We start from the raw sequence: 26,289 nt of genomic DNA on the forward strand, positions 1-26,289 counted from the left end.
AGGCTGGCCGAGAATGAATTCTAATCCGGGCCTTGACATATATGTGTTTAGTCTATATCATTTTTTATTTTATTAAATTTTATTTTTTGCACTAATTGACACTGATTTATTTTGCTTATTTCTATCTATCTATCTATTGTGTATTTTATTCTTTATTTTTTTTCCTTGTTTGGGTCTGGACCAGGTCTATAAAGCATCTCACTGCCTCTTACACCTGCATGATGTGTATAAATGTGATTGTGACCAATAAAGGCCTTGAATCCCAGTGAGCACTGACACGATGGGCAGCAAGTTAGGTTTTAATATGACAACACATCCTCAGACATTAAACTTTAGTGACTTTAGGGGGTCTTTAATAAATGTCTGAGCTCAGAGCTGCTCTTTATTTCCCTCCTCATCCAGCCTCCTGGGTGTTATTCCTCTGAACCTCTCTGGACATGAACAACCTGATCAGACCTTATGTCACCTCCCGGTTCTGTGCTCAGGACCTTTGGACCGACTCACTGCGACACAGAGCGGCTCCTTTAAAACGACAACTTCTTCTTTCTGTGGAGGAAACTGACTTTGCGTCAAAAGCATAAAACCCACCCCAAGTGAAAGTTCGCCTGTTAACTTATTAGCTTAAATTAACGCAGCTGACCGACTTCCAGCGGCTACAGTAGGTATAACCGTCACCGTTATCAGGTGTTTAACTAGTTAGGTCGACCAACAACTAGTTAAACTGAAGCTAAGCAGCAGCGATATGTTCTGAATAAGTTGGAGGATAGTTTCCAGCGGTACCGTTACATTACGGAGACGGTACCGCTACAGGTGTGTTAGCTAGCGGGCTACAGGTGTGTTAGCTAGCGGGCTACAGGTGTGCTAGCTAGCGGGCTACAGGTGTGCTAGCTAGCGGGCTAACTTAGACACTCGTTAACAAACCGTGCTGTGCTGTTCTGTCTTCTCTTCAGGACACTTCCTGTCTTCCTGAGCTCCTCCAGTCCACCTCCAACTAGTCCTCAACCATGTCGGGCGGTAAGTCAGTCACACACAGGAGGGGTAAACTTAAAACACAGCTAATCTCAGGCATAATTAACAAGTTATTAGCTGGATCAGAGGTTGACATCTTCTCCAGGGGCAGATGAGCCATGACAGGAGTTCACATTTCTGTCAACAAAACTCTGTGCAAGTCACAAGAAATGTAGATTAAAACAACTTAAACACAACAGACTAAAGTTCTGTAATTAGAAAAGTAAATATAAAGGCTTGTAATGGGGCAACTTCTCCCCTGATACAGAGAAGATCCATCCATCCATCCATCATCTACACACCGCTGAATCCTCACTAGGGGGGCTGGAGTCCATCCCAGCTGACTCAGGAGACACCTGGACAGGTAACCAGTCTATCACAGAGAAGATGCCCCCCTAGAAAGGAAAAACAAAAAAGAATTATACGTTAAGTGGCAATACTCAAATAATCACTGATTGTTTTTGTACCCAGCAGTTCATTAATCTGATGCATAATTAACCCTGTTCAGGACTTTCATGTTCCCAGACGTAGAAGATGCTTCAGGGTCCATTAAACTCCAAGAAAGAATAAGTGCAAAATATTTGCTGGTATTAATTCTAGGCTTTTATACTACGTTCAATGACTGTTCTGGTAAGTTGACGTGTTTTTGGTTCCAAATGCACGACAAATGTCTTCACAGATAATAAAACAATACCTGTCACCTAAACCAAATAGGCTGGGCTCCAAAAGACCCCAAAAGTCCTGAATAAGGTTCACAAGTTTGCACATCTGGATGACAGCGAGTTCCTGCCCCGGGTGGAGGGGCATCTTGTCCAGGTTGTAGAGCACGATGCTCCGCTACCAGCCTTTACATTTAGTTTTCTAACAACAGAACTCGAGTCTGTTCTAGTTGTTGTGATCTGAATGTGTTCACTTCAGCACAGTTCTTGTGACTTGACAAGAGTTTAGTTGTTAGAAAACTAAATGTAAACGAGTCAGTGAAGATGCCCCCCAGTCGTCCCTCACTGTCGTTCTGATCCACATGTACAAACTTTTTAATTATGCATCAGATCAACTTCTTTTCTTTTTTCTTTTCCACGTCTCTTTGGTATCGCTCTGACTTCTGTCTTTAACTGCAGAAACAAAATCAACTTATTTGATTATTGCCAATCAAAACAGAACTGAAAGGTCGAGGACTGAAGTTTCAGTTTTACTATAACATTATAATCATTCATATTTTAATTCCTGACATAGAAATGGTGCCAAATAATTACCATCGAGGCTTAGCCTGGATCAGCAACAAATTCAAGATATAGCAAGTGTTATAAAGAGTCAGACAGTTAACTTTTGACACGGATAAAAACTTTTTTTTTTCCTGCTTGGTAGCTATTATACGACTGTATTAGAGGATGATGATTAAACTTTTTAGAAATCTAGGGAAGAGCATTTAAAACCATTGATTTCCATGAGAAGGTTCCTTCTCTTACACTTTATTTGTTATGTGTTGTTAAAGCTAAAGGGTCAGCCTGCATGTGACTCTCATGTTTCAGGTATTTTGTACCATCAACACGCTTCAGAACCACTTCTGGTAGTTTTCTCAGACCACTAAACGGTATTTCAGTGCTGTTTAAAGATTAGCAAGGCTGCTATTATTCCAGAAGAGACCTGAAATGAAAGTCGTCTGTTTTCAGTGGTCAGGAGGGGAATTACAGTGCGACGGGAGACCTTATTACTTTGGGGTCCATCTTATCCTGGTTTACCATTTTTTAGTCGTGTCTAATGTTGGATTAAACTTTATCTAACACTGTTGTTAATCTCAAATCCACATGCATGATCAGAAAGGGTGCAGTAGTTTATATAGGCCAGAATCACAGTGTCGTCATAGTTTTAGTGGCTGACAGGTATTTTTATTTCCTTGTGCAGATACCAGTGCTGATTATTTGTATTCATGGACACCGAAAACTGATATTTGGACTGTCTGTAGGTTATTATTTTTGACGTTTAACCTATTGGGGGACACTGCTGTTGACCACAGAGTGTAAAAAAGAACAGTGGTGACTTAAACCGAAGAACAACCTTAGACTTTTGTGTGTATTTTCAGTCAATACATACAGTAAAACTTCCCTTGAGTATCTGTTTTTGCTATAACAGGGTAACTGTAGACGTCTTTAAGCCTCCTGCATTTTTCAAAACAGTTTGGCACAATGCTCAAAAAGAAGTAAGTGGAAAAGTTAAGTTAGATATCCACTTGCCTGATGATTTATCGAAGCAGATTTTAGAATCAGAATCAGCTTTAATGGCCAAATACCGACACAACATGCAAGGAATTTGGTTTCGGCTGTTGGTGTCACCCTAAGAATTAATAATAGAAATAGGAAAAGAAAGAAAAAATACAATTAACAGGAGAAAGTCATTGCAGTGTTTTGTCCAATGCTAAAATAAAACTGGGTTCCCTTTTGCAGTGGACACATCATTTAATTAGAAAACGTGTGCTTTGTTCAGGGAGGTTTTACATTTCACGTTACTTATGAAGAGGCTATTTGTGGAAAGAGAGCACACACAGTTTTCCTTTTTTTTTTTTTTTTTTGCTGTATGGCCTCTGCAAACAAAATGCTGAATTACATGAGCTTTGCTCAGAAGGAGAGAAAAAAAAAAAAAGCCCAAGCAGCCGGTGATATGCACAGTGGTCTCATTTGTAGCAGGCGGCTGTGCAGCAGACAGAGAGCTTGAACAAGCAACAGAGGCAAAGAGAAACCAAAGAGGAGCCATCAGGTAACACGACTGCCTTCTGGTTTCTTGTAGGACCGTAAGAATGTGAGCGAGTTGGTTCGTAGCAACATGTGGGACATATTCTTGGGGGTAGTTGGTTTTTTCTTCCAGACAAAAGTAGGCCTCTGTTTTTTAGGCTTTGCTGCTGCACCAGATGGTGACGCTCTCAAAAACTGGGTCAGATTTCAGAAAAGGCTGGAGACACCCTGAAAAATGTATTTAATTATTTTTATTTAAACGTGGAAGCTGCCAGTGATTCCTGCTTCCAGTTTTGGCAGAAACCCACTGAATTTGTCTTTCAGTCTTTTTGTTGAAGCTCATCTGATAGAAAGGCTGGTTTTTAGTGGTTTGTCTGTTACCAGTCTGTTTAAAACGCTCGTAGTTTCTACACATGTACAGACTGTGTGCTTTATAGGTCAGCTGGAGTGTTTTGAGGTCTGTTGGTTTAAGCCCACCAGTAATATTGAATAGCAGTTTATTCTTTTATATTGTAGCTCCAAAGTTTACTTGCCACCACTTTTAGCCTGATCCTGTGGTTGTGATGTCGGTTCAGTCGCAGTTTGAAGTGTGATGAGGACACAGTTAGAGTTAAACTGTTTGCACAGTAACAGGCTGTGAATTAAGCAGTGTGCTCCAGCTGACGTTCTGTACACTGGAAACGTACCGTCCTCCAGCTGAGACGCACCTTTCTCGGCTATATTTTGCTGAAAGATGGGCCGATAACCCTGTTTCTACTGGTAGAAATTTTAGGATCATAATAGAGGAAATGAATTAATTTGAATGATTGTGTTGCGAAAAAGTGTTGAGTGCAGAAGAGCTGCTAGAGAGCAGCAGCAGGGTGTTTATATCGTCTTTTGTCCTGTATACACAAATTCAGTTAATTACGTTATCGGCATTAAGAGCACGCTGAAGCCCTGTAAGGTGGCGTTTCTGATACTGTCATAGTAAAAACTTTGCCTGCACAAAATGTGTCTGAATCTGCCGGAGCAGCGATGATGGAACTGCATAAATAATTTGTACCACTAGAGGGGGGTCTTTACTTTTTTTTAATGTCAATCTTGGCCTGAATGCTCCAGTTAATGATATAAAACAACATTTCCTAAATCCGCTTTCATGTTATCAGTCGGTAGTCAGTTCTTCTGGCTTTAGTAACGCAGTTTTAATGTATGTTTAATCATCTGTAACACGAAAGATCCTTAATCTGGAGCATTTCTGAGTCGTTTAGGTTGTATTCAAGATGAGTTTGAAAAGCCAAAGTAGAGCTACCAGGCAGTAAAAATGTGAGTCTGTGTGATTGACCTAACCACCGTAGTTTATCAGGTTTAGCTCACAATCTAGTGATGAGTGTGACTGTAACAGGAAATACCATGAAAGGAAATTTAAAATAAGTAAAGTGCCATTAAAGAGAAAGAAGACACTCGCCTGATTTGTTTAACTTGACTTCTGACAGCTTGCTTCGTTACTGCTGTTGTTTTCCTGGACTACAAGAACCATGAAAGCTCTGCACACACTGAACTTGTCATAGGTTGTGTTACTGGCCCTTGCAGGCTATTGGACGCCACTATTTATATTACTTTCTGTCAGGTGGGCCTGTGCTGCATGTGTTTAGGCGGCTGTTCTCCCCTCAGAATTTTCCAGCAAAGACGACTGGGAGTTCAGCTCACTCACTCAGCTGGTTCCTGTGCCTGTCCACACTGTCCATTCTGTGTTCCTTAACTTTTTAGTCACTTGCCGTTCATCTGGATGCTATATCTGTTTCCTCTCGGCTGAATGGACACGTTGTCATGATATCTGGTGTTTCTAACGGCTATTTATAGACGAGTGGAAAAGCTTTTGTCCTTCGCTCACCTTGGCTCTCAGCTGGTGGAGTGTGGTCGCTGCTCAGGCTTGCTGGCTGTCATGCTAGCTACACACTTTGATTTGCGATGGCCTCCGCTGTGGCTGTTTTTCACCGCATTAGCTACAGGAAACTCGTTTCCTGGTTGCTAGGGCAACCAAGGAGGATGGCCCCCAGCAGGAGTTGGGGAAGCCTTGGGCTGCCTTGCAGCTCGTCGCTGTGCAGCACGCCTGCTGACCTGCTGCTGCTGCTGCTGCCTGGGAGGAGGAGCCAACTTTGCAGAGGAGCTTCTCCTGGCCCAGTTTGGGTCCTGCCGCCCCATTGCCCCACCATGAGACAGAGCCTCAGCAGCAGAGCTAGCGCTCCTCTCTCCCTCTTCTGGCCACTGCGCAGCTCTGACTCGCTCTGCTCCAGTAGTAACGGAAGCACAGGCGGCAAGATGTCATCCTCTTCCTCTACCTCCTCTTCCAACAGCGATGGACAAGGGAAGCCTAAACCTAAATCCCCGTTTCACAAGAGAGGGAGCCTGCAGAGCACCACCAGCCCTGGTGAGTGTGGGTGAAAAGGGGTCCCATAGAAAGAGTGAACTCTGCTGCTGCATGGATGTGCAGAAAAGATGCTTGTGCATTGGTGTTTAATTCATGCTGCTCCACAGTAGCAGTAAGAGGTGGGGAGCGCTGCAACTCTAGTTAGTTGCTCAGTTTTATTTCTGTTCATTGTTGATGTTCAGCTTGAATGACTGATGTTGGCTGTTTAGCATTCAGCGTGCACGCTCCTCTGTGTGTAATTTACTTTAGTGATACACTTAAGTTCAAAGATTTTTTTCACAAATCTGGAACTGACTTGATCTTTTAACTGCACTTTTGTTTTTGCTCTTGTTTATTAAAGTCAGTTTTGTTTTTTGTTTTGTTACTGTGCCTATGGGATGTTTTTTAGATGCTAGCATACACATAATGAGCAACCAACCACTCAACAGCACATCTGTGCAGTTCCACCTTGAAGCTGCAGGGTATCGATGACAATCTTAAAAACAGACTTCCAGGGTTCCACCAGTAACAAACTCAAGAAACCAGTTCTGTCAGCTTGCAGAGAGGAGCTGCTGGTTATTCGTCTTCAGAATTGTTTTGCGGCTTGAACACGTGAGGCTGGATTTCTGTTCATATTCTATTGATTTTACAAATTGCGTATAGTTCCAATGAAACGTTTGCTGTTTTAATTACTTAGAACAGTCAGTGAGTTGCTGAAATACTTGTTGATTAGATTTTCCAGTCAACTCATCGATTAATTAACAAAACTCGTAAGCTGCTGTTTACTAGCTGTCACTTCAGGAACTTTGTTGTTTATTTTTAACTGCAATTAAAAACTTGACACCGCTTTTACTGATTACTACCATAACTGTAATCATGAAGAAACAGCACCCAAGTGTGTTCTAATAATTAGAAATTGTTATTGCTCACTCAAATAGATAACAGCCCTGTTTTTGTATTGATTATTGGGGCTGTCACAGTTATGAAATTTCAGCTGCTGATTAATTATCATACATAAAATTGTTATTGGTGATTTAATAGTTTTTTTCCCCATTAATTTTATGTCTCTATTAGTTTTGGATTAGTGGTCCAGTGATCCTTCTTCTTCATTTAAACTAGAATGTGTTCATAGTGGTGCCGTGGTGTTTAACTTTCAGCTTATCAATGACATTAGTCTCAATAGACACTCATTGAAACGCACTCAGTCGGATATTAGAAGTTCAGCGCCGTCACATTAAACCATCGCTGGAGAAGGAAGTGCAAACGGTGGAAAGTGATGCAGAAATAGTGGCTGAAACATGACATGGTTCAGTTTGTTTCTATATAGATGGATGATCAGTTCAGACAGCTGTGATCAGGTGATTGTGTCTAAATTATGTGTAAATTCCCAAATCATGCACTGATGTACACCCTCGAGTTAACTTGTGACTATAATCTGTTTTACATTCACGTCTAACGTTGCCTCAACTCGTAGAAAACACTCAAACATTTTGAACATTTCTTTTTCACAGTGAATATTTGACATGTATTTATAAGTCTAGAAAAGTTAGTAAGCTGGTTTATTAGATTGAAAAGTGATGCAGAGCCTTGGTTGACCTCTTCCCTCGACCATTACAGTTTATCAGTACTTTACAGATTCTTGCCTTCTCTTATCTTATCTTGTCAGCCGGGGTTAGTCAGAGCAGTGGGATGGGATTTTCACCTCTCTTATCATGTTACTTTAGCTAATAATCACTTTATTCATAGCTAAAGTCCTCCTTATTCTTCAGACTGTTCCAGATACAATAAGTGTAATGAGCTTTGATTGGGCCTTTGGCTATATTTTTAATTGAAGATACACGCTCGTGACATCTTCTTGGAGATGTCCGCCCGTCCTGGGTGTGCCGCTGTCAGAGTTTGTCGCTGTCATCTTACTACGTCATGTGCCTCGGCATTAGTTCATGTAGGTAATATGTAGTGAATATGGCGCTAAATGAATAAGACTGAACTGAACACGTGCAAAGTGAAACAACATTTGTAAAATTCAGTTTCCAAATGCTGCTTTGATTTCCTGAGTCAGGCTACTTACTCAGCTCATCTATAACACTAATAATTATTATGAAAAAGCAGCTGAAAATTCAATTTCCACATAAAAGATATTTGTTATTGGCTGATTTATGTGATTAATAAGCACACATGTTGACATTTTCTTTAGACTTTGTTTTAACAGGCCTGTGGCTCACTGGTGGATTCATTCAAGGTCTGATTAACTTTTGAGTGTGATGGGATGCACGCCAAATGATTGTAGTTCTGTGATTATCTTTGAGGTTGATGCTAACTGGTCTCGACGGGGAGAAGCTAGAAAGCTAGACCAATAATTTATCTGTGAAAGCAATTAAATGTTAATATTGATTTAGTTTGAAGCCATATCCTCAGCGTGCCATAGCACAGCACAAAAGTTGAGCGACTGGAGGGATGCAGCAGCAGATCTCGAGCAGTAACTCACGCTGACACACAGTATACAGTATTTGCTGAGGAAGCCTGTATTTGCTGCAGTAATAAATAACTTAGAGGTCTCTCCATCCATGCAGTCATTTAAGTCCTCTCAATTAGCCGCTTGGCTGAGCCCTCTGCACTCCCAGTCCGTCAACAGCGCCACATGTAGCCTTCCCATTATGCTGCTTCCATCTGACCACACCAGCCTGTTAGTATTTTTGACTCCAAATTGCTGTTGTAAAAAAAACCCACCGTAGCTGCAGCTTGAGTAGCTGGAGTTCTAACTACGTCATGAGCTGCCGGCTGTATGTTTCCTTTGTTGCTTCCTGTAACCTCTGCAGAAATAGCTCTGCTCTGTTTCATCCCTCCTTTCAAGATTTGTTGAAGTTTACATTTTTTATTTTTTTCTCCAGATATATCTATCCGGCGCTCCTGCTCAGTTCCCTTATGTAATGTTTGGAGTTGATTTGCTGGTGGACACATTGATTAGTCAGTCAGCTTTCTCATCTGCAGGAATCCGTCTCTGCCTGTAGGCTGCTCTCTCCCGCTGGACCTTCACTGCCTCACATAAAGCAGAATATGTAATGTGTTCAGCAGCCTAAGTTATATGACGTGATATATAGAGGTTATTAAAGTATCTCCCAGAGAGGTGGAGGGGATTCCTCTCACCGGCTTGAATTACTGCTCTGCTTTCTGCTGCGCCCTGATACGAAGGCTCCCATCTCGATCCTCCCTAAAACGCTGGGCGGCAGCTCGATGCAGCCTTGTGTGCATTTTATCTGCAAGCTGTTTGGTCATCTAGTGTGATGTTGGAAGCTTTTTTAGGAAGGGTTGTCGGCTCAATAACAGTGATCCCTGCTGTGTTCACACTAGATTTGGCACCAGATAATATATCAAGAGGATAGAGGGTCTGTGGAATGTGCATTTGGATTAAATTACAAAGTGCCACCTTCCTAAACTTTACTGAGAGACTGTGTTTGTGTGTGTAATTAATTGAAAATGTTTATTTATTCTAAATACTTAATTATATTTGTGCTATACGCTATCACCTGGTGATATGAACTTAAACTGCATCAGTTCTCATTAGACCACCAGCTCCACATGAATGTGTGCTTTTTATTCTCTGTACATCCTGCTGCATGCTGCAGCTGAGTAGTTACTGTACTCCCTCCACCGCTCCAGCAGCCCCCGTTCTGCTTCATTATTAATCAGATGTACTGTTCCTGTCATGGCATGCCTCTGTGGGTCTGTCATGAATTTATGTGTTCTGTCTTTCATGACTTGCCGAGTCGTGTGAGCTCTGTTCTGTCGGCCCAGAGGGGCTTGGTTCACTCCCTCCTGAGTCATTAGCACATCTACACGTTGTTGCCCTGTGGACTTCAACCCGCCCAGCTGGTAACCCCTGTGCCCGCCCACATCATCGCACTCCCACCCGCCGGTCCCGCATTAGAGTGAAACATGTGACAAGCAAATACTGGGACTTCCTCCCCTGGGCCCCATAACCTCACAGTTGTAGTTGTTTCAGCATATAGTGGGTGTTTTCCTCTCCTGCTGAAAAGGTGCCACGGTCAGGTTGTTTCCTCTCAGCTGAGAGACAAAGCAGAGCCTCGCTGTCACCGCACAGTAGATTATCATATTTATATTGTTGAACTGTGAAATTTAACGAATTGTGAGCCAGTGAAGACGCATCTGGGATTACGAGCAGCTACAGAGGTACAGTAATGACTCAGTTTGAACATGTGTATGTGGGAATTACTTTGGTAAAATGTGAAAAAACAACATGCACTTTTTCTGATGGACTGCTTTGTCTACCGTACATTATATCTCACATCTGGTAAGTACACTTCTGCACTTCTCCATCGCCCCACTAGAGGGAGACTCTGCTGTAAAAGTGCTCTGTAAACACATCCCATCAGTTTGAAACAAGTGGCCGGTTGTCAGCGTCTCCAGTCTGCAGTCAGACATGACTGAGGACCAATTTGCTCTGTGTTTGGGTGGAAAATTCCAGGGCTTTCTTCTGCTATGAATAGCTTGATAGCTTCCCGTGTAACAGAGGGAGTGTGCCGGTTCTGGAAAAGGGATTTTGAAGAGCTGGGAACCCGGGCCTTGACAACTCTCACACCAACAGGTGTGCCTGTTGTTGTTGCTGAAGGCGACCAGATAGCCAGCACCACTGCCATATCTGTCCAACACTCACACAAACACACAGCAGCCAGACTCAGCACCGGACCGGTCCGCCGTATCTCACTGGGTGATCTGCAGGCTGACTCTACAGTGCACATGGTTACGATGGGTTGTGTTTCATTGCTGAGGTACAGTTAAGCACACTGCTTTGATCTGTCTCCGTCCATGGCTCCTAATGAAGATCCGCTTTCATTTAATCCACCTCATTTGATCGCAGATGAACCAGCGTCAGCTGATGTCTGGTCCCTGACTGGCTTTTTATTGTCATATGACCTCAGTGAGTCATTGAACCCTTTGCCCCCTGTTCAGTCAATGACCTCCCAGATCATATTCTCACTTTGATTGGGAACGCTCACACACTGATGGGGTGTGAGACGATGAGTTTAACAATCATTAGTGAGCAGTAACTCACACCAGGGCTTAATAATATGCAATAAAAAAAATCATATTGCAATATTGGGAATGTTAATATTTGCATTTGTTTCCCACCAAAAAAAACAAACAAAATTCTGATATCATTTGTGGTAAGGTCAGTACCAAACAGACATGCTCGCTTCCATCTGATTGGTAGGCCAGCGTGTGTCATTTATAATTCCATGTCATGAGAGTGTTTTCCTTTATGCTCATAAAGTCCTGTTGTGCTTCTGATAATTCTTTATTTAAATGTCAAACCCTAAAGAGTACCAGATTACCAGTAATAACTGTCCCTTATTGTTGTGTTTGCATTTGCACATTCTTATGTGTACTTCACCACTCAGGTGTTCTCTGTGATTTAAAAAAATCTGATTTTTTTAAGGCTATTTTTTGGACTTTGAATGGAACAATCCACAAATTGATCAGTAATAGCAAATTGTTTGCTGAGAAATGAGCACCTGAGTCTCTAAAAGCTCTCAACCAGGTAGAATGATCCAGAATTTGAACTTAAAACAGACTTTGTAGCATTTATAGCACTTTTTGTGTTTGTTCTACTAAATCAACATAAGAATGGTGACTCTCAGCAGAATAACTCAAATTAAAGAAAGCAGTGTCGAGATGTTTGCATGTACGTGAGAGTTTATATTAACATTCACAGACAAAGGACGTGGACTGTGTCTCCAGAAGCCTCCTTTCTAAGTCATCTCAGTCAGACAGAATTCCTTTTATTGTCTCTGGCTTTGATGCTTGACTCACCTTTCGTCTCAGGAGCGGCGTACTGACCTCTTGATGTCCAAGCAGCGCTAAGCACAGTGTTACATGTTGACAGTGTCAAGTGACAGAGTGCTCCTCTCAGCTATATTCAGATATGGTGAGAGTTACACTGACAGAGGTGACGAGACCTATAGTCTGGATAATCACCGCTGACAGGAAGGAGGGACATGAATATGTGTTTTGTATATGGTCCTTTTTTTAGTGTGTGTATCTGTTGGTGTGTGCATCAGTGAATGTGTTACGTGTTAATGTGGGTTTACAGTGTGTGTTGTATGTGTTTGCATGTGACGGTTTCCAGGGAGGATGTATTGTTTTGAGAACATTCCTGATGCACTGGTGAAGAAGAAACACAACATCAGTCCAGATGCAGCTGGGAAGCCATGTTTGTGAATGTTTGTCCTCTTTGAGTCACACGGGAACTTTTGTGCAGGTCTTGCTTGACTGTGGCTGTTATAATAATAATAATAATGATGCCAGCCAGTGTGTTCCTCTGGGAGAAAGGGAGTGAAAATGGTACACAGCTACTCCCCTGTGCTTTTGATTAATGTCCTGGGAAAAAGATGTGCTGAACGCAACAGCGGTAGCAGCAGAGAGGCTCAAGCTGGGCTTGAAAAAGATCACATACATGCTTTTGAGAAACGTGGCTTAAATAAAACAGGTGGACTATCTGCCGTAGATTCCCACCAGCTTGAGCTGGCTTTTGTTAGCAAACCTCTCCGCTGATTATCTTGCCGTTAACAACACCATCGATGGCAGAACACACTGTCCTTTATATACATTCTTTCTGTCTGTAAGCTCAGAAGAAAAAGTGGGAAAAAAACCCCAAAACTGCAACAAGTCAGTACAAGTTCATGCAAATATAAAGTGTTAGAAATCTCCACATGGCCCATAGGAAACACTGAATGTCACACATACTTTCACCTAAACACCCTGAGGCAGTTCTATGGAAACATAATTTAACTTCCTACATATAGTGCTTCTTCTGTGTTCATTATGTCGTCTGGAGGCAATTTATATATGGCAGCCGGAGTGATGTGGCCGTCACATGAGCATAAACCTTCATATACAATGCAACTGTAAACTTTGCACCATCAGTCCTGTTGTTCGATAACCTCTTGTTTAGGTTATCCTGGAGTTTATCTCGCTTGTGATATGTTTTCATGAAGTGCAAGCCTTAGCAAACCTCTGCAGGCCTCTACTCACCTCAGCTTGAGGCTGTATTGGTTGCAGCTGGTATAACACACCCAGATCTATAGCACAAGTGTATGCAGTCATGTTGCATTGTGGGTAACATAGCTGTCACGTGTAGGAGGAAAAATGTATGGAATAAAAAAGACTCTCTGGTTTTGGATCTTGTTTTTTTTTTTTTCCCAAGACACGTCCATTATGAGTCTGATGGTATCATAAGAGAGCAGCAGTGGAATCCTTTGTATGAGGAAGTGTTTTCTCTAAATCTTGTGCTGCATTTTAAGCTTGTTACCATGACTTTTAAAAGTGTAAGTCGTGAGCAATTTGTCCTCAAACATCGTAATTATGCGCTCTTTTTTTGTTCTGATTCTCCTCTGTTATTACAGGATGATTTTAACAACACACCGACTGTGAAATTGGAGGTTAATTAAATGTAATGCTCATATTCTAAGTAGTTAGTATGTCAGAAATTTCAGGAATTGTATTTATTTTAGGCATTCGATGTGTATAAGTCAAGCTAAGCCAAGTTATATTTAGCATTTAGTTTAACACAGATTGCTTTCCAAGAAACTCTGAAAACAAACATGTCTTTCAAGTCTCTCTTGCAGCAGAAAGTTTTAGATAAATTGTTGATCTGCTGTGGTGTAGTAAGAGCTGAGCTGTAGAAATCCTGCCCCTGAGTACACAGCAGCAGCAGCAGCAGCAGCGAGGATGTGGAAATATCACTGACCACATCGTTTTAGCTCCATCACGGTTTGGGTTGCTCATCCAGAGCAATGAGCGTATTGTGCATTTTATTTTCAAATGCTGTGGGCAGCGGGTAGCGCTCGATTGCGGTTAGATAGTATCTGTGATTTCTCTGCGCGAGGGAGGCTGTTAGAATTCTTCCCAAAATTTCCCTCAGTTATAAACAGCTATAAATACACCCGACTAGTACAGCAGGGTTCACGAGTTCATCACATCCTGGACGGCTTCAACATTTCTAAATGTCACTGAGCTACTTTGATGGCAAGTGCGGCCACATTGTTGTCATTTTGTAGGTGTGTGGGTATGTGACGGGATTGCACAAAAAGCAGGATGTGTCCAGAATTCAGTCCTTGTTGTGGTCTGCGTCTGCCTTTTGTGTGTCTGTTACGCTGCTGTTTTGTGTGCCCGGACCTTCATCTGGAAAAGTCGTTGCTTTGAGTGTTTGGCTTTGAAAATTCACTAAAAATGGAACTTTAACGGCTGAGCAGAGTCGCTTAGAGAGACAGCAAACAGGCCTTTCTTCTTGTCATGTGAGAGGGGAAGGAAATCATGTGATCCGTGGCGCGACTTGGCATGCAATATGGAAATGAGCCAAGCTTGCATGTGCTTGCCGTCGTACATACATGTGCTCAGATTTAAACCGTGACAGGAAGTTAAATCACTGCAGGAAAATGTGGTTTGACATGGCAAAAACAGACGCATCAAAACAGACTGTAAATGGAATAAAAAAAAGCATCAGCAGCACATGATAGCAGTTAAACAAAGTCACAGCAAGCCAGTTAGGACGCACAATCAGTGATCATTTATAGAGAAACCACTCTTTGTCTGTAGTAACTTGACGTATATTGTGATGCCCTGCTAATATCATTCAAAGGCTGGCAGTCATGACATGATTGAAGCAGCGTGTTCATGAATAAGAGGTGGGAGGCAGAGGAGAAGTGGGAGTGGCCAGTCATCCAGGGCCTCCTCCATTTTACAGCACAATAGGGCGCAAAGTGGTTCACCCCGGTCCTTCCCCTTTTCTGCCACGTGGTACGCTCCAACCCAGTATTTAAATCCGGGAGCTTGAAGGCTGTGCTGTTCATGCACTGAAAAACCGGTGTAATCCAGGAAGCAGCTGAGGCACAGAATCAGGGGGGAAAGAGGGAAGAGAGGAAAAAAAAAAAAAAAACTGTCTCACCAGCACATTGGAGGTGACGACAGTTACAACAGAAGAAGCGAAGGGAAGAGAAAAAGGAGGGGGACTGTGAGATCCCGGTGTTAGAGCAGCTTGTGTTTTCAACAGAGCATATGCTGTCTCGCTCTTCTCTCTATTCGCTGTCATTCTCTCTCTTCCACTGTACCAGCGGGGGAGGGTGCATCGGCCGTCCCAGGCCTAGTTATATGTCCCAGCATCCCGCAAGAGCTCAGACAAGGCCACTGCGACCGTAACGGAGACTGTGAGAGCAGGACAAGACAGGGAGATAGAGGTACTGTAACCAATGCTGATTCATAACAAACAGTACCTTAACGCCTTGTAATGTGAATGCTGTGTTACTAGAAGTTTCACTAGTTCTGCGTCGGCCACATCACTCTCAGAAATACTGCACAAGCGTGCTCGTAGTGACAGATGAGGTGCCAGCAAAGACAGCTGGAATGAGCTGACAGCGGGCAGAAAACAGTGATGTGAAATGTAGAAATGAGGAATTTGTTTTAATGGCAAAGCATGAACAGATTGGTCTGTTTTTATGGTGCTGATCCTTGCGAAGCTTTAATGTGCTCCATAGTTTATACGGAGTCGGGCTGTTGCAGTGAGCCAACATTTGGGGCATCAAGTCCCTGCTGCTGTTAGCTCCTGTTCAGTGTGATGCAGTACGGTAGCCCAGCAGATTAATGGCTGAAATTCTTCAGAGAGAGCTGATGAACGCTAAACATATGCAGTTTATGTCACTTGCTCCGCGAGAGTGTGCAGCACAGCAGAAAGGCAGGCGGCAGCGGCGTGTCCACGGCTGAACAGGTGCCGTTGAAGCTGGAAGAAAACAAACATCCTGCTCAGATCTTCGTTAACCTTGTACTCCCGAGGCACTGCTGGGCTCTGTGGTTTAAAAGTCCACCTGAACACGTCGACCTTCCTGCTGTTTATAAGGACAGGGTTTTAATGAGAACAGCCGGCATCTGTTTTGTGTTTTGCTCTATATGATGGGATGTCTGTCTCCTTTTAAAGGCAAAAGTTTACAAAGCTTGACACAGTACTGAGAACATGTTTTCTGCATGCATTTGATTGTTTCCCCCCATTCTAGCATGTCTTTATTCATTTTTTTTAGTTAAAAATAATAATGCTCAAACTGCTCAGAAACTAACTTTGCATGCGGTCGTTTTTAACAAGCAATTCCAAACCGCTGTGTTTGTTCCCTTCTGACTGCTGGGCACTAATAATATATTTTAGAGATGAGGACCTAAAGTACAGGTTTATTCTCATCTGCGGTTGCTAAGGAACATCTGAAGCATGTGTCATCACTCTCCCTCTCAGGGAATAAAGTGAAATCGGTAAAGAAAAACAAGTCTGTACGCACTGCCGCTGCAGTCACACTGGGCCCAAAGTCATATCAAAACACATTACTGTGGGACACCGCTCGCATACATGCTGTTGTTTTATATGCCGTCAACAGTTTCCCGTACACTCAGATGCCCATGATGCATCGCTGCTGCATGACATCCCCTGGCTGGATGATGCCTTTTAGCTTTGTAAAGGACGACAGGCTCGCTTGTGTTTGCAGTGGTCCAGTTTAACATCATTACAAAGCTACGCAGACTGCCTCTATTTCATTAGATTGTCTCAATGAATATTCTTGTGGCTTGATAACGGCACACGCAAACCGATTGTGTTGGAGTTTTCATATCTGAATATAAACACAAGGTCAGCTGTACAACGATATGCAGGGCTGGGCAATATGTCAGTGTTAGCGTCTTAATGACTTCAAGCATAGTAATAGTATAATTTCACAGTCATTACATTATTATTCTTTCTGTTGTTGAAGATATTGGTATAAAACGATCTTTAATAATTAAATATTAAAATTAGGTTTTATTAAAATGTATTGACGCGCGTGAAGTCTCGTCGAGTAACGTGTAAAAGTGGGATGCAATTTTAATAACAGTTGATTAATTATTATTATTGTCATGTTTATTTTGATGTGCAGTTGCCGTACTGTGATGTGCTGATATCAGAAAACAGGGATTTTGTTTATACCTTTGTGATAATAACACCAACTATATTCTTGCAAAAGTAGGAAACACTTCAGTCAGCTTGGACCACAAGAGGCAGAACCGCTGTGGTTGTTGTTGTTGTTGTTGTTGTTGTTGTTGTTGTTGTTCAGCTGAGGGTCATATAGACTCTTTCCTGTCTGTTGCTGCGGAGACAAAGATATTCACTATCAACGACAGCGTTAATTAAAAAGGTCTTATTCTACTTTGCAAAGATGGAGTCAAACTTCATTACAAGACACGAGAGCCAGTTAAGCAAAAGATGAAGAAGAGAAACGTCTGGGTGACGTTTGCTGCAATTAAAGCGACCGTGGTAGACACACCCTCGTATTCATCCAGTTAAGTCAGGGTGTATCTATTTTAAAAGTAGATAAGATTAAACAGTGCAGTAGGTGATTTGTTCGTGTGGCTCTTGTCACCGTCACTTTTGGAAAAAAAATGCAAAGTTTAAAAAAAACAAAAAAACAAAACAGATGACAGTCGGCTTCATTTTTAAGTTGCATAAATCCAACAGAGAGCCAATCCCTGACAGCTGAGTACTATGTGAGTAAAAAGAATGGTGGATTATCTTTAATGCATCAGAATGAATCCTACGTGAGTGTTTATGTGACTGTTGCAAGACAACTGGTTAAATTTCCATAATGCGCTGTGGACTCTGGCGTGGCACGGTGAGTTGTAATCCATGCAAATGAATCAGTGCAAGGCCAGCTCCATCCACCAAAATGTCAGTCACCTTGGGTGTTGTTATCTTGGTGAAAACTGTCCCTGCACTGAGAAAAGTTGACTGACAACAAGATCTGTTTTTAGCCGCAATGTCAGGCAGCAGATACTTGGGGGGGATCGAACCAGTAAACATACTCTAATTACTTGACAGAAATTCGCATCACTTACGTAGAGGGATAGAATAAATTGAGAAATTAGACTGTGAAGCTGGGGAGGCACTGTTCCCATCTCGGGCTGGGGTTGGATAGTATTTTAACAAGTCTAATCCAATTACTGAATCCACATCCTTTGCAATCCCTTATCAAATATAATTAAGTTCCACTTTCATCCTCTGCAAGTAACCAAAGTTGTAAATATCTACAACGTAAAGCTTCACTTTAGATCTGGGATCACATGCTGTTGGACCTGAAGCCAGAATATCTTCAGTTTTGTAAGTTGTCAGTTACTAAGTTAAGCAACATTAACATTAATTGAGAAATTTTCGTTAATATTCACAATCTGTAATTACAGCATGGACATGAGATGAGCAGCACAACATCTAAAATGTCCAATAGTCGGTGTTCTGATCCACTACGATGACAGCTGTATCATACTGACGTTTACACCAGATTTAAACGATGCGATCCAAATAATAGCGTCCTGCTTCAAAGCTTATTGAGCTTCAAATATTGATTTGACAGGGACTCTCTTGTGTTTCATGTGATGCTCCGTTGAACTACCGAAACACAGTTTTTTCCAGCCAGTGGCTCGGAGAGAGCACATTAAAGGTGCCCTGTGGAGTTTTTCTTGTAAGCAAACAAAAGTTATGTCCTCATTCAGCGCTGCTCACTAAAGCACATTGTGTACATCCTTGAGCGCTGAGAAAGATGTTGAGTGCACTTCTCTCCTCATAAAACATCCTCAACGCCAGTTTAAAGTATTTTAAATCCTGCATTGTTTACACCAACGTTACTATTTTGAAGTCTCCTGCCCTCCTTTTTTTTTTATAGCACGCTGCTGCATATCTTAGTACGTAACCGCAACCTGTAAATCAGTGGAACAGCAGGACACTGTTGGAAGGCCTGAACATGTGCACCAGATAAGCAAAACAGGAACCTGCTCTATGCCAGAAACTCCACAGAGATCCAGCATCTGAGTGTAACCATTAAGAAATGAAATAGCCAACGCTGATGTAATCTGCTACGCTGGTCATTTTAAAGCAGTCGTCACTGCCAGCTATAAATGAGAAGCCTGCTTAGGTTATCTGCAAGTTCTCAACATTGACCTTCGCGAAAAAGAAAGATGAAAAAGTCTGACGGGAGTTTTGTTAACGTTGCAGCTTAACAAATCGAAATATTCTGCCAACCAGGAAACTGATCCAAACTCACGTTGGACCGAAGCCAAATCTCATTAATTGTGAGCCGGCAGGACTAATGGGGAGGTTTTGTTAACAATGTGGGGCTTATGGGAAGTTTGTTTCATACAGAGTGGTTTTGATGTCAAAATGCACTTGAAAGCATGAGAGAATAAACTTGGCGAACTGATCCAGCTTGCCGTGGTGGTGGTGGAGTACGCTCATGGATCTGCTTGTGTTTTGATACTTCATTATTCTCCAGAATGGCGCTGCCACAACCAATCTGCTGCTGCTGCTTTTGGCCTGAGGGACGTCAAGGATGAGGCAGACTGGAAGGATTGTATTGATCTTTACAGAGCAGAGGCAGCTCTACGGTTGCTAAATGAGCATGTGGGTGGTGTGCAGACACAGGTCTCAGGGATGTGGCGGAAAGCAAAGTTGGAGAGCTCTGTCAGTATTACTCACTTGTATTAGAAATTAACTTGCATCGTGAAGAAGGAACGGTGGACGCGGTAAACATCATGTTCGAGATGAAGCCACTGGCTGCCTGTTTGTACCAGCCGGTGTACCACAACTAAAACACAACAGTGATTATTATTAAGAAATCACAAAAATGCTGCCGAAAAGAACAAGATTAGATTATATGTCCTGCATTGATGCACAAATGAGTCAACTGTCTCAAGGTACAGCCTGCAGTGAAATATTATTCAGAGATTATAGACACACATTTTTATTTTTGCTCAAGTAATTAGCATAAGCGTGCATTATGGTATAATTAGACCTTTTTGAATGATAGCTTTGTGATTTTTTTATGGATGTTGAGCTGAATCCGACCCACTCATCGGGAGAAAGTTGTTGTTTGTTGTTTTCTGCTTTGCGTGACTGTATTTTTATTGTTCTACTGCCACTGTTGTCGTGTTGACTTGCACGCTGAAGGTTTGTGCTGCCCACTACAATGATGTCACTGAGATAAATAGAGTTGGGGGTACTGGATTAAGAGTCATCTGCGGTGGAAAGGCCAGGGGATTACGAGGATGCTATACTGGGGGTGACTCTGTGTGTGTGTGCTTAAAGTCACCTGTTTGTTCGTTTGAAAATACACAATGTACGGAAGGACGGGGATACATGTCTGCATATAATCTGATAAATCGACCAAGCTGGTGCTCATTTATCACTGAAACATTTTTGTAGGTGTGTCTGTGTTGCCAAGAAACATCAGAACAGAAAAAGATCTTCGAATTGATGCATGATTCATGTGTCAGAAAGCACTGAAATGAAATATCCTGCTCACCACATGTTATTCAAACATGAATTAGGAGGTCTGTATCAGATATGCTATCGGGGGACGTGTCATTTTGTCCCAAACCTCTAGTATAACTTGGGCTATAATGCAAGTGCATGTATGCTCCGGCGCTCCTGCATGCCAGCTCGCTGTGTCACCAGAAAGTTCTGCTGTGAGTCACATCCATGCACAATATTGAAACGTTTCACATATTAGTTCACCGTGGAGGGTCACCCTCTGCTCATTCCTGACTCCAGCGCCTTGGAGGCAGACAGCAGATGGCAGAAACTAATTGTCACAAGGCAGACACAGCACCAATAATGGCCCCAATTACAGAGGAGCATGAGCAAACCTCTCCCAAAGCCGTAGACTTATTATCAACTACAGTGTGTGCCCAAATAACTATGGTGTGCTCTGAATTGTTGTTCTGTTTAACCGAAATTAGCTTGAAGATACACAGCAATCAGTGAATTTGTTTAGTGTAACAGGAGACAAACGTATGTAGTCTCGGGGTGGCTCTCTGTTGTGTTGGGCTTCGTCTGGAGTGGATCTGCTGTCATCTGTTTCCAGCAGTGGAGTGGGGAAGGCCCCTCTCTGTCACCCTCAGGTGTGTCTGTTCATGTGTACATGTGAGTCATTGTGTTTCCAGCGTGTGCATACCTATGTGAGGCTGAAGTGACACAGTATCTGCTGGTACAGCTGTCTGTTCTTAAGCCGGCCTCTGTTCTTGGACGCTTTACAAGGATTTTCATGCTGTGTCACAGATTGCCGCCGCAGCCACTGTCACCAGAGCTTCACAGTTAATCATAGTTATGCCCTATTTGCATTTTCTTAAACTTCTGGCTGGCTGTTTAGTTTTTGCATCTGATGTCCTTGTGTTTGATGTCCTCTGAGTAGATTTAAAAGAAAAAAAATGAGCTAATGTGTTCATTTAGCTGATGGAGGTGAGGTAAGGGAAGTCTTGGCCAGAGAGTGCTTGATATCAAGAGTTTGTCTTCTTTCTAAGATCACTTTATTTATAATGTATGACCGAGATGATCAGAGTTGTTTAAAGAGCTGAGTCCATAGATTTAAAGTTCCTGAGTGTTTGTTTGTCTTATTTCTAAGTGCCACGTAAAAATAAACCGTAGCGTCTGAACCAAATCCGGGCCTGCTAAAGCCGTAGTTTTCCCTCTCCGAGCGCCACACGCTGCAATCTTTGGTAAACCAAACTCAAAATTTGCTTCTATTTTCATCTCTGTGGTAATTGTCAGCATTGTGTGCTTTTACATATTTGGCTGGCTGTCTCTGTTCCCAACAGACTGCGAAATGATTAAGAATTGTTTACTTTTTTCAGGCTGATTTGCATCTTTGCTGTAGCTGCTGAAGCATCCAGATGGTCCATGTGTGTCTGAACCTCCGTGGAGTTTTGTCAGTCACAACACATTGCACTTGACGTTGTATGCAGTTGGCGGTACATTATGGCTGTTGGCGTGTTTGGTTAAAGGTCTAATGGGCTGTAAATACTTCACTGACAGAGCTGTAAACATTTACATTGTGCACCACAGGCCTTATCAATCCAGCAGTTGTTTGCACAAGCACACACAGTACATGTTTGTTAGCCTTTACCTGTCTGGTATTATTCTTATGGCTAAGATCATTATAGAAAATGTACTTAGATCGCTTCTTACTTTTTCCGCTGCAAATCATTTCTAAAAAAAAAAGTTCGCCCTGGTTTGAATGAGTATGAGGCAGACCCCTTCCTTTAACGCAGAAATCAGATGTTCAGCAGTACCTGGGTGTGTTATGTCTGATTGGTTGTTGCTGTGGTTCTGTTGTGTTCTAACTCCTCCCGTGTGTTCCTACAGACCTCTCCGGTGTATCTGGACCCAAGACTCTCAAGCCCCAGCGATCCCTTCCTGGGACGCCCGTTTCTCTCACGCACTACCCGATCGACCTGCGAACATCCATGGAGGAGAAGTACAAAGAGATTGCAGAGGTAAGAAAATATTGTTTTTGAACGGTGGAGTCACAGAAACAGAGACACCGTCATGTATTTCCTCATACAGCTGATTAGATGAACATTAAACTCGGTTCAGTATTGGTTAATTAGCAGTTTACTCAGACGTTTTCATCATCTGTTACTGATACTGTTTGTTTGAATTTGGAATTTGCGACTTGTGAAAATAGATTTGTAGGATTAATAATCTATTCACTACCAGAATATAAACCATAATAAAATAGCTAACTACCGATCTGAATCTCATCTCAGTGACTAATCATTATAGTTTCTGATCCCAGCATCCCACCAGTTTAAACACAAGATGATGTTTTGTTGACTGTAGTGATGCAAAAACCTTAAAAGTTTTTAAAACATCAGAAACTTTCCCTATTCTGAAACACACCAGGTTAACATCTGCCATAACTTTTTATGGCTTCATTTGAATCTGACACATGTTTTTTTTTCTTGGCGAGCCTCTGCTTCCTTCTTATGTCAATATGTGCACAGATATCGACATTGTTTCCTGTTTTACGGCATCATAAACGGTGTAACCTGTGTTTGAACCAGGAGCTGTTCACTCGCAGCATGGCCGAGAGCGAGATGCGAAGCGCTCCGTATGAGTTCCCAGAGGACAGCCCCATCGAACAGCTGGAGGAGCGACGGCACCGCCTTGAGAGGCAGATCAGTCAGGACATTAAGTGAGAAAGTGCAAACACGCTACACACATTGGGTCAGTTAGATAAACTCTGTACAATACCTCAGACAGACAGACGTAGCTCTGCGTCCTCCAGTCTTTTACACAGAGCCACGCTTCCACCCTCATGCTTATCAGCTTCCAACAGGCCGGTGTGTGGGCTCACTAACCCGGCAATCAGCTCACTGGGCTATCCAGCAGTTGGTGGTACAACTTCTTCGACGCACACTTTTATAGTGAGGGGGTTTCTGTTGCCAGGTTTGATGCTAGCTGCGCCGCTAAGCTGGGTGGTGACCCGACACGCCCTCCCTGTTTACCGATCAGGGTTGACCACCACTAACCGATGATGATATTTTTGTCTTTGCTGTGATCTCTTAATACCTAAAATCATTTGTGTCTGTACGTTTCTATCTGTGTGTGTGTGAGAGCGAGCGCTTGTTGGAGTGCCTGTGCCTATATTTGGTGTCTGTCCGTTTGTGTGCTTAACTTCTTCTCACTACCTTTGATGCCCATGTGCGCCCTGCATTGCTCACACTATCCTGCGTATCACCCCAAGGCTTGAGCCAGAGATCTTGCTCCGCGCCAAGCAGGACTTCATGAAAATCGACAGTGCCGCAGACCTCGAGTGAGTGAGCTCTGCCTCAGTACGCATGTTTTGTCTGACGACTACAGTGTTTTTGTGGTTGGAATTTTATTTGTGTCTATTTCTACTTTGCTTGCTTGCAGTACGTTATCAGACATTATAACACTTATTCTCAGCACTACACACTTCTCACCGCCTCGTTTACTGTATTTGGGAACTCTGGACTTATTATTATAGCTACCTTTCTCCTGAAACCTTGACACAGATTATCAACATAATGAGATGGACCACATCTTCCCCCTGCTGGTGAACTGACAGGTGTACAAATGGGCATGATTTATTTTGCCGTTTATTCTTAAAACAAGTCTGAGAGAAAAATCTACATTGGTTGTTCTTCATTTGCCCTTTTGTCTCTTTAACGGAGATATAACGTCTTGTGTTGAAACTCGCGCCTCCTGTAAACCCAGACTAAGTCCTACAGCTCTGGTCTTTGGGCAGATTTGTGCACGAACTACTGACATTTACAACAAAGATACTGAAGGTAGCTGTTAGTTGTGCACAGTCGGTTTAACAGGTATTTCTGAGATTATTGCAAAAGTAAAATTCTATGATGTATATGTGCCCTTCATTGTGACACTTTCAGCTAAGTTTGGATTATTTCTTCTTATCCCTATAAATGGACACACATGGCTGAAGCACATACCACATGCCCATACATCCGTGGTTTGATTCCAGTCCCTCTCTCTTCTTCCTTTATTTTCCTACTTAAATCTGCACTGTCCTGTAAAACGCAGGCAAAACACCCATAATAGATAATAATCACCCCTAGGATATCTCCGTGACAGATTTTTTTTTGCATTAGAAGACACCTGCCTGTACACCTGTGTGAGATAAGACTCTACTTGTCAGAGAGTGTAACTGTAGGTTCAGTGTAAGAAGTTCGGCTTTGTGATTTGAACCACGGAGCTGTTCCTGTTTGTCTCTATTGAATCTGAAAGAATCGAGACGATCTACAGAAAGGAAAAACATAAATGATGCAACTACTTAAAACAGCACTCAACACCTCATGTCTGTTGACAGATGAGCAAATAACATGCATGTAAACAATACATTTTGCATGTATTTTGAATTTGTTAGAAACATTAATTTTGTTCATGGAGTCTTGATCGATGCCATACACTAAATATAACAACAGATTAATCTACTTTGAATGCTCTCCAAAGTGACTCTGCGAAACAAATAACTCCACTAATAACAGACGCTGCCGAAGCTTATGTACCAAAAGTAATGCTTTCCTTTTTAGTTACCTCTCTGCCACTCTTTCACCTGTTTTCCATCCCTGTGTGTCCTTCTTCCTCTGACTTCTCCTTTGTGCCCTTTAAGGTTAATGAAGGAAGCGAGTGTGGACACTGTTGACGATGGCTTTAAAGAGAGGGAGATGCCAATGGAGAGAGAGTACCAGCGGGTCTCGATCTCTGGCGAGGAAAAGTGTGGGGTGAGAATCTCCTATTGAGCTGTTCTCATATGCTTTATATGTATTTAAAGTATAACTCAAGCAAAGTAAATCCCATTCACATTTCTATTATTGTGGTTTTTGCACACGTTCAGGTGCCCTTTACTGACCTGGTGGATGCTGCTAAGTGTGTGGTGAAGGCGTTGTTCATCCGGGAGAAGTACATAAAGCGATCCATGCAGAGCTTTTGTAAGACCACAGCTCACTCCTTGCAGGACCTTGGAATGAAGCCTGTGGATGTAGGAGTGTATGACGACATACCAGAGACCCCCGTCGATGCCGGTATGAAATGCACACATTCAAGTGTTCATCAGAAAAGACAGTCTCTCAGTCTTCAGTCTGACTGATGATTTGTTACTATTTGATTGTAAATTAATTATATAAACCATCCAGCTCCACTAAAGTAATAACATCCAGCTTATCTTTGGTATTTTAAACTGTTAAGCCACATTTAGCCGGTGACTCAGGGTTTTTTGTTTAGTTTTTTTGTACAATTCTTTGACATTAAATGACCAAACAGTTCATCAATGGAGAGAGAAAATATTCAATAATTTTTGGTCGCAGCCTTCAACATTTGTTCCTAAGAATCAAAGACTAGTGTGTGTGTTTCTATTAGACTGAAGTCTTCCAACTCTCGACTGTGTCCTCCTTCATGATAATAACAGCTTCGTTTTTTGTGACCGGTTAAGCCAATAACAAGAAAGGAACCTGACGACATTAACAAGACGTTTCAGTTCTCTGTGGGGATTTATTTTTACAATCAAGTCATCATAGAAGACTTTATTCCAAAGAAGTCCTCAAGGTCCAAAGCTAACAGACGTGTTCAAACCTGAAGGATCTTGACAGTCTTGAGAGATAAGCATTTTATGCAACATCAAAACTGGTTTATTTCAGCGTCACAGTGTGGATAGGCTGAAAACATGCGGTCGCTGGTAAAGTACTCTTGAGATGTAGCGCTAGAGACGACACGTGCACAAAGGAATTTAAAAATCCTTAAACTGATGTCCAAGCTCTAAACATTACATTAAATCCAAG

At 42.3% G+C, this 26,289-nt stretch overlaps 1 protein-coding gene across 7 annotated transcripts in view; it reads left to right on the plus strand.

Annotated features, from left to right (window-relative positions):
* The first annotated feature begins 316 nt into the window (after positions 1–316).
* Positions 317–26,289, plus strand: part of ampd2a (adenosine monophosphate deaminase 2a) — a 35,767-nt gene continuing 9,794 nt past the window's right edge. The window contains exons 1-7 of one of the 7 annotated variants that reach the window (XM_008289416.1): positions 317–658; positions 951–1,014; positions 22,331–22,461; positions 23,032–23,162; positions 23,715–23,783; positions 25,125–25,236; positions 25,350–25,536. In XM_008289416.1, the coding sequence (XP_008287638.1) occupies positions 1,005–1,014; positions 22,331–22,461; positions 23,032–23,162; positions 23,715–23,783; positions 25,125–25,236; positions 25,350–25,536 (640 nt within the window). In that variant the 5' untranslated portion in view covers positions 317–658; positions 951–1,004. Of the gene's footprint in view, positions 659–950; positions 1,015–1,335; positions 1,373–5,635; positions 6,142–15,179; positions 15,372–21,834; positions 21,894–22,330; positions 22,462–23,031; positions 23,163–23,714; positions 23,803–25,124; positions 25,237–25,349; positions 25,537–26,289 lie in introns of those variants that run through there. The other 6 variants (XM_008289420.1, XM_008289414.1, XM_008289419.1 and 3 more) reach the window with 6 other exon arrangements.

Source organism: Stegastes partitus, unplaced genomic scaffold, assembly GCF_000690725.1.
Source record: "Stegastes partitus isolate 25-593 unplaced genomic scaffold, Stegastes_partitus-1.0.2 Scaffold614, whole genome shotgun sequence".
NCBI lineage: Eukaryota > Metazoa > Chordata > Actinopteri > Pomacentridae > Stegastes > Stegastes partitus.